This window comes from Plecotus auritus, assembly GCF_963455305.1.
Source record: "Plecotus auritus genome assembly, chromosome: 1".
Classification (NCBI taxonomy): domain Eukaryota; kingdom Metazoa; phylum Chordata; class Mammalia; order Chiroptera; family Vespertilionidae; genus Plecotus; species Plecotus auritus.
Window position 1 is genome coordinate 232,990,368 of NC_137770.1, and position 17,388 is coordinate 233,007,755.

A 17,388-nucleotide genomic window follows, 5' to 3' on the forward strand; every position below is an offset into this window, starting at 1 on the left:
GAGGTGCCATTTATGGGATGGGCAGCAGCAGATCTGGGGATGGGGAATCTGATTATTTTTCATGAAGCACCATGCTAATTCTGGAGCATTTGTTTCCTCACTGAATCCTCACAACCACCCTTCATGCTAGGTACTATCAGACACCACACTTTTAAAAATATATGTATTTTATTGATTTCAGAGAGGAAGGGAGGGGGAGAGAGAGAGAGAGAAACATCAATGATGAGAGAGAATCATTGATCAGCTGCCTCCTGCATGCCCCACACTGGGGATCGAGCCCACAACCTGGGCATATGCTCCAACCAGAAATCGAACCGTGACTTCCTGGTTCCCAGGTCAATGCTCAACCAGTAAGCCATGCCGGCCAGGTCAATGCTCAACACATTTTTTATTTGAATAAAATCTCTCAGGTGGAGAGATTAACGTGCCCAAGGTCTCACAGCTAGTAAGGCGCAGAACTGGGATTTGAACCCAAGCCCGTCTGACTCCAAAGCCCATGCTTAAAAATGTCAGCTCACTGTCTCAGGAAAATAATAGTAATCAGCGGAACATATACTTAAGTGTTTTATTTCCCCCCCTGTACCTCTCTCTGACTACATGTGAGACTGTATATTTTTATGCATTGCAAGAATCCTCCCACACATCTGAGAGCGTGGGGTTTTTTATTGTCATTTTTCTAATTCTCACTTTCCTCCTGGAAATGCAGTTTTTGTGCATGAGTTTGAAGAAAGGGCTTAAGCAAGGTTGGGAAGGCAAATGCCTGAATTTTCGCCTTGTGTGTGACTTCTGATACAGTCTTCTATCTTGCTGGCAGGGGTTACGTGAGGATCAAATGAGGTGACAATGACATTCCTGGTTACATGTTGTCTTACTTCCTTGGCCAGCCTAATCAACAGAGGCTGGCTTCTGTGATTGGCTGTCTTACTTGACTTGGTTTCCTTAAAGATGTCAGGAGTGATAAGCCTGTGATAATACTTTGGCTCCGGTGAAACCAGCCCAGCCAGGGAGACTCCTCACCAAGGAGACTGACGCTTGTTCATCTCTCTTCACAGACTTTAGCTGGAGAATATTTCCATAAGGCTGCGCAAGGCGGACACATCGAAGGAACCCTGTGGTGTTCTCTCTACTATATAACAGGCAACCTGGAGACGTTCCCTAGAGACCCCGAGAAGGCTGTTGTGTAAGAATCTAGCAGATGTTGGGTGTGAAGGGAAGGCCATCCACAATGATCCCCCCCTTCTCCTTCAGAGATATGTCTACGACCCCCAGTGCATGCCTGAAACTACAGAGAGTACCGAGCCCTACAGATACTGTGTTTTTTCCTACACATACAGACCTTTTCACTTAAAGGAGGCACTTTACGGCTTCTCTTTGGCATATCTGAATTGCCAGCATCACTACTCTTGTGCTTTGGGGCCATTATTAAGGAAAAGAAGGGTGACCTGAGCCCAAGCACTGTGATCCTGCAATAGTCGATCCGATAACCCGGACGGCTGCTCGGTGGCTAACAGGTGGGGAAGTGTCTACAGTGTGGAGATGCTGGACAAAGGGATGAGTCACATCCCGGGCAGGACAGAGTGGGATGGGTCAAGATTTCATCGTGATACTCAGAATGGCACACAATTCAAAACGATGAGTTGTTATTTCTGGAATTTTTTTTTAAATATATTTTATTAATTTTTTACAGAGAGGAAAGGAGAGGGATAGAGAATTAGAAACATCGATGAGAGAGAAACATCGATCAGCTGCCTCCTGCACACCTCCTACTGGGGATGTGCCCGCAACCCAAGGTACGTGCCCTTGACCGGAATCAAACCTGGGACCCTTCAGTCCGCAGGCCGACGCTCTATCCACTGAGCCAAACCAGTTTTGGCTATTTCTGGAATTTTTATTTAATATTTTTGGACCATAGTTGACCATAGGCAACTGAAACCTTGGAAAGCGAAACTGCAAATAGAGGGGACTATAGTACTATATTCACTGTGCCTGGAAGATGAATTCCTCTTCTTCTTTTTTTTTTTTTTTGCATTTAAAAAATTTTATTTTTTATTGTGTTCCGGTCAAGATGGCAGAGTAGAAGGAAAAAAATAAAACTTCCTAATAATAAAAAAGAAAGAAATTTAATTTTTATCGGTTTAAAAACTGGTAGAGTTCACATAGTTTAAAGATCCAAATAATTTGACAAGACAAACATAAAAAGAATCTAATAAATAGAAAATAATTCGATAAGAAAAAACAACAACAACAAAAAGGAACTCTCTGCCTATACCACACCAGACTTTTTCCTGCTCCCCAAAATAAATCACTTATCATTGTCACATTGTAACCATATTTTATTTTGCTTCTACTGCTAAATAACATGCATATCCCACTATTTCTTGTCATCTTCATTAAAGACATTGTTTAAGATGTCTCACTGTGAAAGATGAAGATACAGTCCTCTCTCACTCTGCCACCTCGCTACCCCACACATTCCCACTTTTTATTTCTCTCCCATCTTCCCAATAAGTATGTCATTCTTTTGGTTAGATTAGTATCGGGGTTTACATTATTATGACTATGTAAATGCTTTTCACAGCTGAGCCATGTAGTATTCTATGACTACTTCTTCTTTCTTGCACAACTTTGTGTTTTCTATGGAGTAATAATTATATTTTATTGTTCTTTAGCTGCTTGACTTTCTGTGTACTTACCATTTTCCATGTACTCGATCTCCCAATTCATCTACAGTTGTCTAAATCTCTTAGTCTGTCCACACCCACCAGGTATTCATTTAATCTTGGTGATGTCTGTCCTGGAGTCTTTGTTCAGGCCACATCTGCCCTCCCGAAATTGACTTTGTCATCCTTTCCCTTCATCTCTGGCTTTCCGGTCCTCTTTGTTGGACCCCATTCCTCTTTCTTGGTTAACGCTTGCATTTTGGTAGAACACATCCTACAGAGGCTTCCTGAAGAACAGGGAACAGGAGGCCCATTTTTTAAAAAAATATATTTTATTGATATTTTACTTAAAGGAGGCACTTTACGGCTTCTCTTTGGCATATCTGAATTATGAAGGGAGAGGAAGGGAGAAGGATAGAGAGTTAGAAACATCAATGAGAGAGAAACATCAATCAGCTGCCTCCTGCACACCCCCTACTGGGGATGAGCTCGCAACCAAGGTACATGCCCTTGACCGTAATCAAACCTGGGACCCTTGAGTCCGCAGACCGATGCTCTATCCACTGAGCCAAACCAGTTAGGGCAAGGAGGCCCATTTTTGATGTCATGCATATCTGATCATGGTTTACAGGGGCTGGCAAACTATGGCCCACACATAACATGTGGCCTGCCAAAGAGCTAAGAGCGCTTCCTACATTTTTAAAGGGTTGTAAAACAGACATGGGAAAATATGCAGCAGAGACCATAGGTGGCCCACAAAGCTTAAAATATTTACTGTCTTACCCTTTGTAGAAAAAGTGTGCAGACCTCTGCTGTAGATCACCCTCACACTATAGTCAGCCTCTCCAGGGGGGTGCCTTAAGGCATTTGAGATCAAATCTATCTGAACTCAGTGATGAAACTCACCTGAGACAGACCTGAGGCTTTTGTCATTGTTAGTTGGTGAGGATACTTACTAGTATTGTGAGCATTCATGTATTTCCACGGACTTTTGTTATCCTTTTGTTATTGATCTCTAGCTTAAATACATTGTGATTAGAGAGTATATTTTGAATGACTTCAATCCTTTGAAGAGTGTTGGGACTTGCTTTATGACCAGTATATGGTCAATTTTGATGTATGTTTATCATCTCTTGAAAAGAGTGTATTTTCTGAACTTGTCGGGTACAATGTTCTACATATACTACCAATTACTTCAGGTTGGCCCGATCTTCTATATGATTCCTGATGTGTGTGTTTTTCTGCTTGTTACAACAGTTACTGAAAGAAGTGTGTTAAAATCTCCCCCTATGAGTGTACACTTGTCTAACTCTTCTTTTAATTTTGTCAATTTTTCACTAGGTATTTTGAATAATTTTGGGTCAAATAGAATGAGAATCGTTTTCCCTTTCTCATTGACCCCTTTATCGTTTTTGCAGAGTCTTCTTTATCTCTGTTGGTGGTCCTTGTCTGTAAAGTCTACGTTTTATGTTAATATAGTTATATGTGCTTTTTTTTTTGGTTAGAATTTGCATGTTCTATTTTTTTCTACCCCTTTGCTTTCAGTCTTTCTTTGTCCTTATTTTATCTATGTCTCTTAAAAGCAGCATATAATTTTTTTGTGTATTTTTTAGTCAGTTTGACAATTTTAGTATTCAGTTGGTGTATTTAGACCACTTACATTTAATTAGGATATATTTTATTTTAAATCTGCCAGTTTACCATCTATTCCTTATTGTTACATCTGTTTTTGTGCCTTTTTTCTTTTTTCTTGCCCTTCCTGTATGTTAATCAATTATTTATTTATTTATTTATTTATTTATTTATTTATTTTTGGTTAATCCTCACCTGAGGATATTTTTCCATTGATTTTTTAGAGAGAGTTGGGAGGGTGGGGGAGAGACAGAAAGAAACATCGATGTGAGAGAGACACATCTATTGGTTGCCTTCTGAATGCATACCAACCAGGGCCGGGGAACCTGCAACCAAGGTATGTGCCCTTGACTGGAATTGAACCCGGGGCCCTTCAGTCCATGGGCGAAGGTTCTATCTACTGAGCCAAACTGGCTAGGGCTAGATCAAATATTTTTTAAAAAGCATTCCATATCCCCATTTCATTAACTTGTTAGTTATGTATTCTTTTAGTGGTTGTAAATCTAAATATTACAATATGCTAGTTCATTAATGATAAACCCCCTTGAGGATAAATTAGGGAGCAGAAACAAAATAGGGAAACCTTGTAATAAATCAGTAAAAATGTTTTAATGAAGTACTAGAACTCTTGGTAAAGATGATCTTTTCGAAGGTGAAGGGATATTAAGAAGTACAAATTGGTAACCATGGGGATGTAAAGTACAGCATAGGGAATATAATCAATAATGTTGTAATAATTATGTGCAATGCTAGGTAGGTACTTGAAATAACAGGGGACTACTTTGTCAAATTTATGATTATCTAACCATTATGCTATACACCTGAAACTATCCTATCTAATAAAAGGGTAATATGCAAATTAACTGTCACTCCGTCACAAAGATGGTGATGCCCATAGCCACAAGATGGCGGTGCCCAGTCCCCTCAGCCTTGCCGGAGTCCCCCAGTCCTGGGGGGGGCTGCCGCTGAGAGCAGGCAGCGTGAGCAGCCTGGCGGGACGCCTGCCTCTGGGGGACGGGAGCTGGCCTGCAGCCTCCGTGGCCGAGCGCAGGCCCTGAGAGGAGACAGCGGGCCCGCCTCCCATGGGAGCAGAGCGGCTCCCTCCCGCCTCCTGTGAAAGCAGTGCAGCTCCGGCAGCGCGCTGCAGTTCCCGCTGGCTCCCGCGGAAGCGGCAATCGGCCTACTGTGCACGATATCGTGCAGTGGGCTACTAGTGAGAAAATAATATTGAATGTCAACTGTGTAATTTAAAAAGAAAATTAGCTCTGCTGGTGTGGCTCAGAGGTTGAGTGACGATCTATGAACCAGGAGGTCATGGTTCAATTCCGGTCAGGACACATGCCCAGATATCGGGCTCAATCCCGAGTAGGTGGCATGCAGGAGGTAGCCAATCGGTGATTCTCATCATTGATGTTTCTCTCTCCCTCTCCCTTCCTCTTTGAAATCAATAAAAATATTTTAAAAATGAAAATAAATAAATAAAAAATGTTAAATACCCAAGCAATGTTATAAATCCTCATTCTAAAATAAAGCTAGAAAAAGAAAAGTATTATTGATTAATTACCATACAAATGCCAAAACAAAGATTCTCTTTCCCTATAGTGGTGGATATTGTTCATTAGGAACCTTTCCTGTCCTGTCTTTGTTTCCATGAACCACAATGCCTCAGTATTGCTAAGAAAGGACCCTGGTTGCAAAGCTCTCAAAATGTTTCTCTCCTTACCTTCTTAACATTCCATTCTGGTTTGTTGCTCTGTAAAAATTCTAACAAGCAAAATATTCCCCAAGTGGGATTTATTGCCATCATATGGAGAAAGAAGTAATTATTTAATTTGCCACAGTTTGGATATTTTTCTCTTCCCTTTCCTTTTCAGGTGGGCAAAGCACATAGCTGAGAAAAACGGCTACCTGGGCCACGTCATTCGGAAAGGCCTCAACGCCTACCTGGAGGGCTCATGGTAAGCTTGGGACTCACGTTACCATGAACTTCCTCGGCCCTCACCTTTCAATCTATGAGACGGAGCTTAAAATGCAACCAAAAAAAGCAATTTGCAGGGAAATCACAGCCTCTCAGTAATCCTATTCGGAGTATCACAGACTGATTGGCTGTTGATTGGAAAACATAGCATTTCCATGTTTAATTATACACAAAAATTAGTTCTCTAGGGGGAGCATGCACATTCATCAAGTTGAAAGACACATGAATGTGTTGACTTCTTCCCCTCAAGCTTGTTTCTCTTGGTTTCAGAATCTAAACACAGTGCAGGGCATCTTGACTGACCCTCTGCTTCTCACTGGCAGGTCACAGGAGGTCTGGGATTCCCACCTTGTTTGTGGGAAGCCGAGAATTGGGGCTCAGGCTACATCCTTCCATAGCTTTTACTGCACCCTCTGTGGCCAGGAGCCTGGGATTGCAGGAAGTCACTCACAAGACCTCTAATGTCACAGCCAAATAGGCTCCCCTGTCTAACCTCCTTCTGATGGCGGTAGCAGATGAAGAACCCCAATGACATCGCACAGGAGGACTGCAAATTCCCCCCATTTGCTGTCACTTGATTTCACAAAGAAGGGCACATCTCTCCAAATGCTACCTGACTTCATCTTTTTCCCTTCTCTCAGTTCTAGCGCTCCGTCTTCCTTTTCCCTTGGGCTACATTTTCTTGGCTGGTTTATTGCCTAAATGATCTGGGTATTTCAGTAATAACTGAAAAGGCTATGCAAATCAGCACATATCCCTTCGGAACACTGCCTCCGAGACATTAGACCAGACTTACCATCGATCATTCTCTGATCCGAACCTTAATTAAAAATTTAAATATGAGTCCAAAAGAACACTATTTTCCTCCTTTGGTCCATGGGTACCCACGTAATCAAAAGATAGCATCTCAGTAATGGAGAACCTTAAATTAGATAATGCAGGGGAAATGAACCCAATGAAAAAAGCACCAAGTAGCAATGTTTATTATGAACTCCTGTGCAAGTTTCTTATATGTGGCCTCACTTTGCACAGTAGGAAAGAAATTTTTACGAAATCATTATTTTCTAATCGATATATCTTACAGTTTTTGTGCTATTTCATCTTGCAAAACTCTCAAATTTGACTTTAGCTCATTCTCTACAGTTGCTCTTCAAACTTCCCACCCTGACTCCTCACAAGCTTCTTAGGGGAAACTAAGCACTCAAATATCCAAGTGTTTACATGTGGGGCATTCCCAAAGGGAGAGCACATCTATAAACAGTCCCCCACAACACACACACACACCAAGATGTCTGACACCTTTTCCCATAAAGAGAGGATAGGTCAGTAGCTAGGGTTTTTTGTTTTGTTTTGTTTTATTTTGTTTTGCCTATTTTTGAATTTAGCATCCCTTTAACATTTAAAAATTCGCAGTGAAAGTCAGGAAGAATTAAGATTTGTGTGGCCTGCTGTCTTTCTTAGACTATGCAGCCACATAGATGGGTTTTTTTTCCCCTGGTGGAAAGGATCGGGGCGTTAAGTGTGCTCTACACTATTTGTGTGTTTGCCTTCGGTTCATCAGACTTGACTGAGTCCACTCGCATGCACGGCACCTTGCCATGAGCTTCAGGGATGTCACCAAGTAGAGCTTGGGGTAGTTTGCTGCCTCAACTCTTCCTCATGCTGAACTACCTGCCGTTTCCCACATGGCCGTTGTGCTGTCGGACCTCTGGGCCTTTGCACGTGCCCCAGAGTCTGACCAACTTCTTCCTTGCTTGGGTCCTCCCGTGGATCATGATTGCCCTTTACTTCGCTTGCCCTCTGACTTGTGTCCCAGTGCCCAGCACCTAATGGCACCTGTGAAGCGCTCAGAAACTATTGCGTGAATGAGCTAAGGCAAGTAGAACAAACATAACTTAAGCGCCATGAACAGTATTTGAAGAACATTGGGGATTCTGAGGAGGAAGAGATGCTACCTGGTTTGGGGGACTTAGGCCAACCTTTATAATGAGGGCCTTGGGGGATGGTGGCATGTCCACGGAGCCATGCAGGGAACAGCGTTTCTTGAGAAGGGAATCGCAGGAACAAAAGCAAAGAGATAGGAAAATTCTGGAAGTCTCTAAAAAATTTTAAGCCACCCAGTTTGCCCTGTGGGTAAGATTTGTACAGAGAGTGATATACAACAAGACCAAAGAAGTGCTACTTTATGGAAGTTTGAATGGAAGGTTATGTACTTTCTACTTAATTTGTGGAGCAGCAGGGAGCATTGACGGTTTGGAGAGAAGGTCGTGATGTGACAGAGCTGGGCTGTGAGATGCTTCACCAAACTGCCGTAAATAATGGTGAAGCGAAGGAAGATCCGGAAAGAGTTCTGGTAAAAGGCGCTGATCATTTGAGTTGGGGAAGTGGCATGAGCCAGTTGAGTTGTTTTTCTCTTCTTTTGTGATCTGAGTTGATACATACAAAATAATATGTGATATATATGTAAGTTCCAACAATAAAATGAACACCTGTAAACCTCCCACCTACTTAAGAAAATGAACTGTTGAAGCTCCCTGCGTTGCATGTCCCTCCCAGATTAAACCCAACCCCCAGCCCCAGTACCCAGAAGTAACCATCATCCTGAATCTTGTCTCTTTATAGTTTTTTTTTTGTTTTGTTTTGTTTTTTGCTAAACATGGGTGTATTCCTAAGCAATAGATTTAGTTTGACTTGATTCTGAGCTTTCTGTCATTAGAATATTATTATACATGAATCTTTAACTGCTTCTTGTCACTTAACGTTATGTTTCTGAGATTCATGTATTTGGATGCATGTCCCTGTAGGTAGTTCCTTTTTGCTGCTATCATATACCACAATTTACTTACCAATTCTCCTATTAACACGTATTTGGGTTACTTCCATTATTTTGTTTTAAGAACAATGCGACCATGAACATGTTTTATATATCTCCTGACTCATAGAGGAAGGGTTTTTCTAGAATATAAACTTAGGAGTAGGGTCACATATTGGACTTCGCAAGATAATGCCATTTGTTTTCTAAAATGATTTTATCAATGGACTCTCGTGCTGATCGTCAATATCCTTGCCAATCTTGATGCTGGTACTAAAATATCACTAAAGATAAGTCTCCATCTGAATTTGAGGCCTTTTCATAGCTACAGGAAGAAACATCTACTACCCATGACAGTGGGAAATTTTTGTCAAAAGCTATTTGACAAAGAGTGCTTTCATCTCTCCGAACCCCCAAACTTGCCCTGGGGGTTAAATAGGAAATATCAGAGCATGGCCTCCCCACAACATGGCTTTTTCTGGTACCATCTATTTTGCCATCACAGAACTACACCATCCATCAATGTCCCAAGTCCATCCCCTTCTTGCGTTTTCTGTGAGTGAATTTATTCTGGAGTTATTTTCAGATTACTCATGTAGGTTTGATGAGCTTGTGCTTTTCTGTGTTGCTCCAAGATTTCTATGGGATAGCTGAAAAGAGGAGGGTGTTGGCGGAAAGGGCTTTTTGCTGTGTAGGCATAATACGGAAGATAATGGTGTTGTGCCTGAGGCTGTGCTTGGACACCAGGAGCAATCAGCAAAGGAGAAGCCAGCTGTGATGTTTCGTTTCTCTCTGCCTTACCTCTGCGTGTGTTTTATCTGTGAACTATGTATCTTATTGTCCTTTGTCTTAAATACACCCCCAATACCTAACCCGATGATGGTGGGCTTGAGGCAAGACAAGTAGGCATGCTAGGTCCCAGTCCAGAAACTCACCTGTTGCTCTGGCTGGTTTGGCTCAATGGATAGAGTGTAAGCCTGAGTGAAGGGTCCCTGGTTCGTTTCTGGTCAAGGGCACATGCCCGAGTTGTGGACTCAGTCCCCAATGGGGGGCATGCAGGAGGCAGCCGATCAATGATTCTCTCTCATCATTGATGTTTCTATCTGTCTCTCCCTCTCCTTTCCTCTCTGAAACTAATAAAAATATGCTTTTTTTTAAAAAAAAAAAAAAAAGAGAGAGAGAGACTCACCTTTTGGCAATAGAGCAGGGGCCCTGAAATCCACTGAGACCCCAAGATTGTTTTTCACCCTTCCAGTAGGAGCTGCTTCAGGCATCGTTAGCAAGGAGCACAGAGAAAACAATGTAATTGTTTGAGAAGCTGCTCAGAGGTCCTCCGATTCACAGTTCACAGCCAGCAGCCCAAGGAGTGGTTACGAAGCATCATTAGGAAAGTCCTATAAATGTGTACGCTGGCGTTGAAGCGGGAGGGTAGCAGATGTGCCCCAGCCTCGTTCCTTACTCTAAATTTCCTCCTCTCTGCATCCACCCCACCTCCCCATTACAATGACTGTCTGGGAGAGTTTCACTTGAGTGCGTTGGAAATAAAACTCGAAGCTCTGGCTGGCTTCCTAAACCTTGAGGAAATTTCTGGAAGGGCAGTACGATCTTGTGGCTTGTTTGGGGGCTTCCTGCACGTAGCAAATGCTGAGGACATGACTATCCCAACAATACGAGTCTAGAAATCTCTGTAATCAATGCGTTCAGGCAGTTTCTGTTGAAACACAAGCAAGAGCCCAATGCCGGGAGGGAGCGTGAATGCGGACAGGGTTGCTGCAGAGGTGGTGTGTCTCGGAAGTCTGAGTAAGCTGAGGAAATGTGGTCTTCCGTGTGCTAACCCTCGCCTATAGTTCACTCCTCCGTGTAGGAGAATAGATGGCAGTGGAGTCAGGGTGTGCCGGCCTCTGCCGATTGCTCCCGCAAGATGGAAAACAGAGGTGGATTTCTGCTCAGCACTTCTATTGACCTCGCTGTTTCCTGACGCCTCTTTTTGATGGATCACAGCGCTTCTTCAAAGGAAATGCACGAGGGTTCTATGAAATTTCCTCCCGGCTTACACAATTATTGGATAGTGAAAGTCTCTATAAAACTTGTTTCTCCCGTCCCTCCACCACCACATGAGAGACTGTCTTTGTAAAGTTTATCATGGTGACTCTGTCTGACGGGAGTGCTGGCCTCGTGCCCCCCACCCTTGCTGCAAATTCTAATAGTCTACCCAACTGCTGTCTAAGAAAAACTCAGGTGGTTACAGTTTAATAACATGAGTCACATTCCATGCGGCCACAGCAGCAGAGGGAGCCGGCTCAGTATTCGCGTGGGGGCTGGCAAGGGTCCACCATCTCGTCCCCTCACTCATCCCTGGGGAAACCGAGGCACGGGTGCCAGCCCGAGTGTCTCAGGAGACACTTGAGATGGTAAGACCTTTGCAACAGGACCTTATTGCAGAATGACGGGGACTTGGTGCTGGGTCTGACTTGAGGATTCTGGTCACCAAACATGATTTTTGCAGTCTGTGTGAGTAAATGCCTGCGCAGCCCTAGTTCGTTTGGCTCAGTGAATAAAGCGTCTGCCTGGGGACTGAAGGGTCCCGGGTTCGATTCCTGTCCAGGAAACATTCCCGGGTTTTGGGCTCAATCCCCAGTAGGGGGCGTGCAGGAGGCAGCTGATCAATGATTCTCTCTCATCCTTGATGTCTCTATCTCTCTCCCTCTCCCTTCCTCTCTGAAATCAATAAAAAAGAAAAAGAAAAAAGAAAAGAAAAAGAAAACGCCTGTGCATTTTTCGAGGCATTGTTTCGACTCCAGTCGTGGGCTTGTTAGCTGACCTGCCCATGCAGGGGACACCGCTTAGCCAGCCTCATGTCTCTTTAGAATGAGTCATGGCTAATTGGTCGGCTGCCTTGGGTGTCCTGGAGATGGAGAATCAGCTCACTCAGCAGCCACGTGGCCCGTGACCTGCAGCATGTCTGATTGAAGATCCGCTGTTCTAACTTGACTCCCAGTCACCTCTCTCTGTCCCCGAGGGATGATCTGCCAGAGCTGCTTTAACGATGTAGAAAAGGTGATCTCAGAATCTGCCTCCCTTAGTCCCCTAACCCAACCGTCCCCTGCCCTTCCTTAACCCACTTCCTAGGGGGAGTGGAAGTCAAGGGAGAGTTTTTCATGTCAGCTACTTAAGATGAAAAAGACGCTTTCGAAATAACTTTTATGGTTAAAATAAATTTTTATTCATAAACTGGGTGACACTAAGAAAATGGAGGAAATCAGATAAGTCAAAAGTAAAGAATAAAAGTGACTTGCATTCTCACCACCTAGAGATAAGCACTGTTAGCTTTTTGGTAGATAATTTTTATGGTTTAGTTTTCTCAGCATATATGTATCTGCGTGTGTGTGTGTGTGTATGTGTGTGTGTATGAATGTGTGTATTTGGTTTTATTCCAAAAATGGAATCGCATTGGTTTTTATCCTGCCTCTTTTTTTCACGGAACAGATAATTTTGCATAGACATCTTTCCACATTTTTGGATATGTATTCTTTCACATCATTTTTCATGGCCTCATCTGAAAGTGGCTGCACCAGTGGTTAATTTTTTTAAAATATATTTTTATTGATTTCACAGAGGAAGGGAGAAGGAGAGATAGAAACATTAATAATAAGAGAGAATCATTGCTGGCCTGCCTCCTGCACAGCCCATACCGGGGATCGAGTCCGCAATCTGGACATGTGCCCTGACCTGGAATCAAACCGTGACCTCCATCGACCTGGTTCATAGGTCGATGCTCAACCACTGAGCCATGCTGGCCAGGCTGTGGGTAAATTTAAATAGTCACTGATTTTCAGATATTTAAGTTCTTACCATTTTTTTTAAATTTTCAAACATAGCAAAAGCTCTGCCATCAACTCTCTTGCCCCAGAATCTTTGCACGTCTCTGGTTGTTTTTTTAGAATGAACCCCGACAGGGAGAACTGTTGGGCGAGTGGTCTGTGCATTCTCAGGCCTTCCCACAATCCACACATTGATTGGCCCTCCCACCAGCAGTGGTTGTAGGACTATGTCCGTTTCCCCGACCCCCTTGCCCTTACTGGTATGACGAATCGTGTGGCAACCTTTCAACAGATGAGGAGCGGTCTCACTGTTTTACAATTATTCAATTCCTAGTGGTGTTGAACTTTTACTTATTTGTATGTGTTTCTGGCCATTGCTATCAACACTCCTATAAGCTGCACCTCCTTTGCCAGACGTCTAATGCGCCACAAAAGCCCAGCTTTAATTACGCTTGTTCGGAATCCTAAGCCTCATAAAGCCTTTCACAAAACAGAGGACTCACAGGACTTTGTTTTAATACCACTCTCTCCTCGAAGCAAGGAAGGATCCAGGGACCTGAGGCTGTTCGACATGCCATTTGGCCAGTAGAGGTAGCTGTTGCATTAACTAGATCCCAACCTTATCTGCCAGTTCAGCCTTTAAGACAGAAAATAAATCAGTGCATACAGGATTTTTAACAATAGTATTTATTTATTATTTTTTTAAAAAACCAACAAACTCATGGTTTTGTGCTTTAAAAAGAAAACTGCTTATTTTGTGCCCTTATGTTAGAATATCGAGCTCTCTGTGAATATTAGTAAGAGCCACTATATGAAATTTATTATTAATCGTCTATTTTTAGGCACGAAGCTTTGCTGTATTATGTTTTAGCAGCAGAAACTGGTATTGAAGTGTCACAGACAAATTTAGCACACATCTGTGAGGAGCGGCCGGTGAGTAAATGTATGCTCTGAATAGAAGCTCTAAGGTTAAGGATGATGGATGAGGGTTTTAGGGAGGCAGAATTAGTCACTCGGCTGAAATATTAATGAATTAACTTTTTCTCCCCCTTCACTCCCTCAGGACCTGGCCAAGAGATACTTGGGTATTAACTGTGTTTGGAGATACTATAATTTCTCTGTTTTTCAAATTGATGCTCCTTCATTTGGTATGTATAGAAAAACGGGTGCTAAATTGAAGCCGTGGAGGCTTTTAATCCTTAGTAACAGGAAACATCTAAGGGCTTTGTGTGCAGTGTGATATTTCTAAACAATTAGGAGAGAGTGCAAAGTCTCTGCTATTAAGATCATGACTGAAATCTGCTCTCAGCCTCATGCAACGTATGTCTCCTGGCCCACTGTCCAAAAGAGAAAGCTGTTATGGACAGAGTCTGAGCCCGTGGTGGGTTGGTTCCCTGCCTTCTTCTGCTCTGTATGGTAGGGGGCTAGCCCCAGGAACTGCAGTTCCCAGACTCCTTTGCTCTGGGGCTTCTGATTAGTGTCAGCCAATGGGAAGCTGTGGCGGGAGACTGCATGATGGGAGGAGTGGCAGAGCCCAAGTATTTGGCTCCTCTCTCTGCTTTGGGCTGTTCTCTGGCAGTGGCTGCATTTCCATGGTCCCAGCAGACCCTTAAATGGGGATGGTTGTAGCTTCCTGCATTGCTGACATTTGGGTTGCCGTTTGCCTTTTCAGCTCTCCCAACACCCTGGTTGAGCATGAATGTCATTCCTTCCCAGTGTGAAATCCCTCTTTTGAACGACCTGATGTAGATTCTATTTTCCTGAGTGAGACATACATTCTTAAACAAGACTTATTCTTCTGAGGAAAAATAAAGCATACGGTTGAGTAAAGAAATACCCTTTAGTCATCAAACCCAGGCAGCAAAATTTCAGATGGGAAATAAAGTGCTCCCCCACGCCCCGGTCCTTGGCTGATTGGGCTGCGATTCTCACAAATAGATCTATTTGGGAGGGCTACCAAGCAAAGCAGGAAAATGTGTCTGGAAATGTGGGTACTCAGCAGAAAAGTAGTGTGTGTGTTTTTTCTACTGACACATGAAAAACACACACACACACACCCTGAACATGTTCTGTGGTAGGAGTCTGGTAGGAAAAACTCTCCATTGTGGGAATGGGCCGATCATTTAAGGTGTCAGTCTGAAATAAAACCCCTCGACAAACGCATCGGTGCTTTTCGCCCCGCAGCCTATTTGAAAATGGGAGACCTTTACTACTATGGCCACCAAAACCAGTCACAGGACCTGGAGCTGTCTGTGCAGATGTACGCCCAAGCAGCACTGGATGGGGACTCGCAGGTAAACAGCAGCAACAGATATGAGTTCTTGGTGGTGCCCATTCGTAAGGTTGCAAAGCCTAGAGTTCTCATCAGCCCTCTGTCTATATACACTGAGTGGCCAGATTATTATGATCTCTGAACGCATAATAATCTGGCCACTCAGTGTATATCCTATATAATAAAAGGCTAATATGCAAATTGTCCCCTCGACCAGGAGTTCGACCAGCAGTCAGTCCGGCCAACTGCCCATGTCCCCTCCTCCTGGCCAGGCTGGCCAGACCCGACCCATGCACAAATTCATGCACCGGACCTCTAACACACACACACACACACATACACATATACACTGAGTGGCCAGATAATTATGAGTTCGGAGATCATAATAACCTGGCCACTCAGTGTATAGATGCTTCACAGATGGCAAAGTCATTTCCCACCCAATTTCCCAAGTCCTTCCCAAAGGTCCTGTGAGGACACTAACCAGGAGGCGAACCTTTACTGAGCACCTACTGTCTTTCCCACACCATCCTCACAGCAACCTCGTGGGATGGGGATTATTGGACCCTTTCTATAGTCGAGGACACCAAGGCTCTGACAAGGGGGTGCATTGATGAAGGCCAAGCGGTCAGGTAGTCGGGGAAGCAGGCAAAGCTTCAACCCAGGTCTTCTGGCTCCAAGATTCCATCAGACTAACTCGCCAGGTAGAAACTCAGGAAACTGGAAGTGTGGTCCAAGTGGAAGTGGTTTGCTTGTGTAGTTGGGCCAGCTCTTCAGCAATAGGACTTTGCTCTCAGTGACTTGTTTTAAACTTATTTTGGAATTTTTTAGATGTATAGACTCTAGATTTATAGAAAGAGGACAAGGGAGTTGCTGTGTGCCCTTCGTCCAGCTTCCTTTAAGGCAGTGGTCGGCAAACCGCGGCTCACGAGCCACATGTGGCTCTTTGGCCCCTTGAGTGTTCTAACGCCACTTCAAAATAGACTCGCCCAGGCCGAAAACCAACTTCTGCACATGGGCCACGAAGTTTCAATCGCACTGTACGTGCGTGCCCGCACGTGGTATTTTGTGCAAGAGGCCACACTCAAGGGGCCAAAGAGCCGCATGTGGCTCGCGAGCCGCGGTTTGCCGACCACTGCTTTAAGGGATATATCTTTCATGACCACAACACTATTGTCAAACCAAGAACTCCACCTTGGTTTTGCTCCATAAAGTATACTTCAGACTTTATTTGCATCTCACTAGTTTTTGCACTAATGTCCTTCTTCCATTCCAGGATGCCACCTAGCATTTAGCTGTCATATTTCTTTAGTCTTCTTCAATCTGTAGCAGTTCCTCATTCTTTCTTTGTTTTTCATGACCTTGATACTTTTGAAGAATATTAATCAGCCAAGTATTTTGTAGAACGTCCCTCGATTTGGGTCTGGCTTCTGTTTTCTCATGAATAGATTCAGATTATGCATTTGGGGCTAGGACAGCACAGAAGTGATGTGTCCTTCTCACTGTATCCTGTGAGGCATACGTGATGTCTTATTGCTGGTGAGGTTGATCTGAGGGACTTGGTTAAGCTGTTTTCTGCTGGGTTTCTCCCCTGTAAAGCTAATTAATATTTTTCTCTTTCCAATTTATAGATATCTTGGGGACAGAGTTTGCAACTTATGCACATATCCTATTTCTCCTCAAATTGCTACCTACAAATTTTAGTACCCTTCCATACATCTTGCAACAATTATTACTGTGTGTTCTAATGAAGAGTCTGTTCTCTCTTTCCTTATGCATTTGCTAATCAGGATCATTTGCACAATGGAGTTTGGAATAGCTGTTGCCCTCTCAGGCAACAGGTTTCTGGTGTTGTGCTTTGGAATTTGATCGTTTATTTTCATTTGAATAATTTCTTTGAGGGATAGTATTGCTAAGCCAAACATTCTAAACGGTTTTACAGCTACCTAATAAGGGTTTGTTGCCGATTTACTTTCTGAGAGGGTTTTCCAATTAATACATCACCAGGCAGTGCTGAAGGGTAGGAGGGTAACTGAAATCTTGTCCGCACTGGGGGTTTTCATGACTTAATTTTGCTAACCGAATAGTTTCAAGTTGATACTTCTTTATTGTTTTAAATTGCATTTATTTGGTTACTAGTGGGAAGGGACACTTTTATATATACTTGTGTGTGATAATTTACTCTTCATATTTTTATGGGAATTCTCTATGCT

At 43.3% G+C, this 17,388-nt stretch overlaps 1 protein-coding gene across 1 annotated transcript in view; it reads left to right on the forward strand.

Moving 5' to 3' along the window:
* SEL1L3 (SEL1L family member 3) overlaps positions 1 to 17,388 on the forward strand; it is a 110,028-nt gene that overhangs the window by 76,938 nt on the left and 15,702 nt on the right. The window contains exons 16-20 of the mRNA XM_080657593.1: positions 1,053 to 1,180; positions 6,167 to 6,250; positions 13,746 to 13,836; positions 13,967 to 14,051; positions 15,088 to 15,197. Of these exons, the coding sequence (XP_080513719.1) occupies positions 1,053 to 1,180; positions 6,167 to 6,250; positions 13,746 to 13,836; positions 13,967 to 14,051; positions 15,088 to 15,197 (498 nt within the window). The remainder of the gene's footprint in view (positions 1 to 1,052; positions 1,181 to 6,166; positions 6,251 to 13,745; positions 13,837 to 13,966; positions 14,052 to 15,087; positions 15,198 to 17,388) is intronic.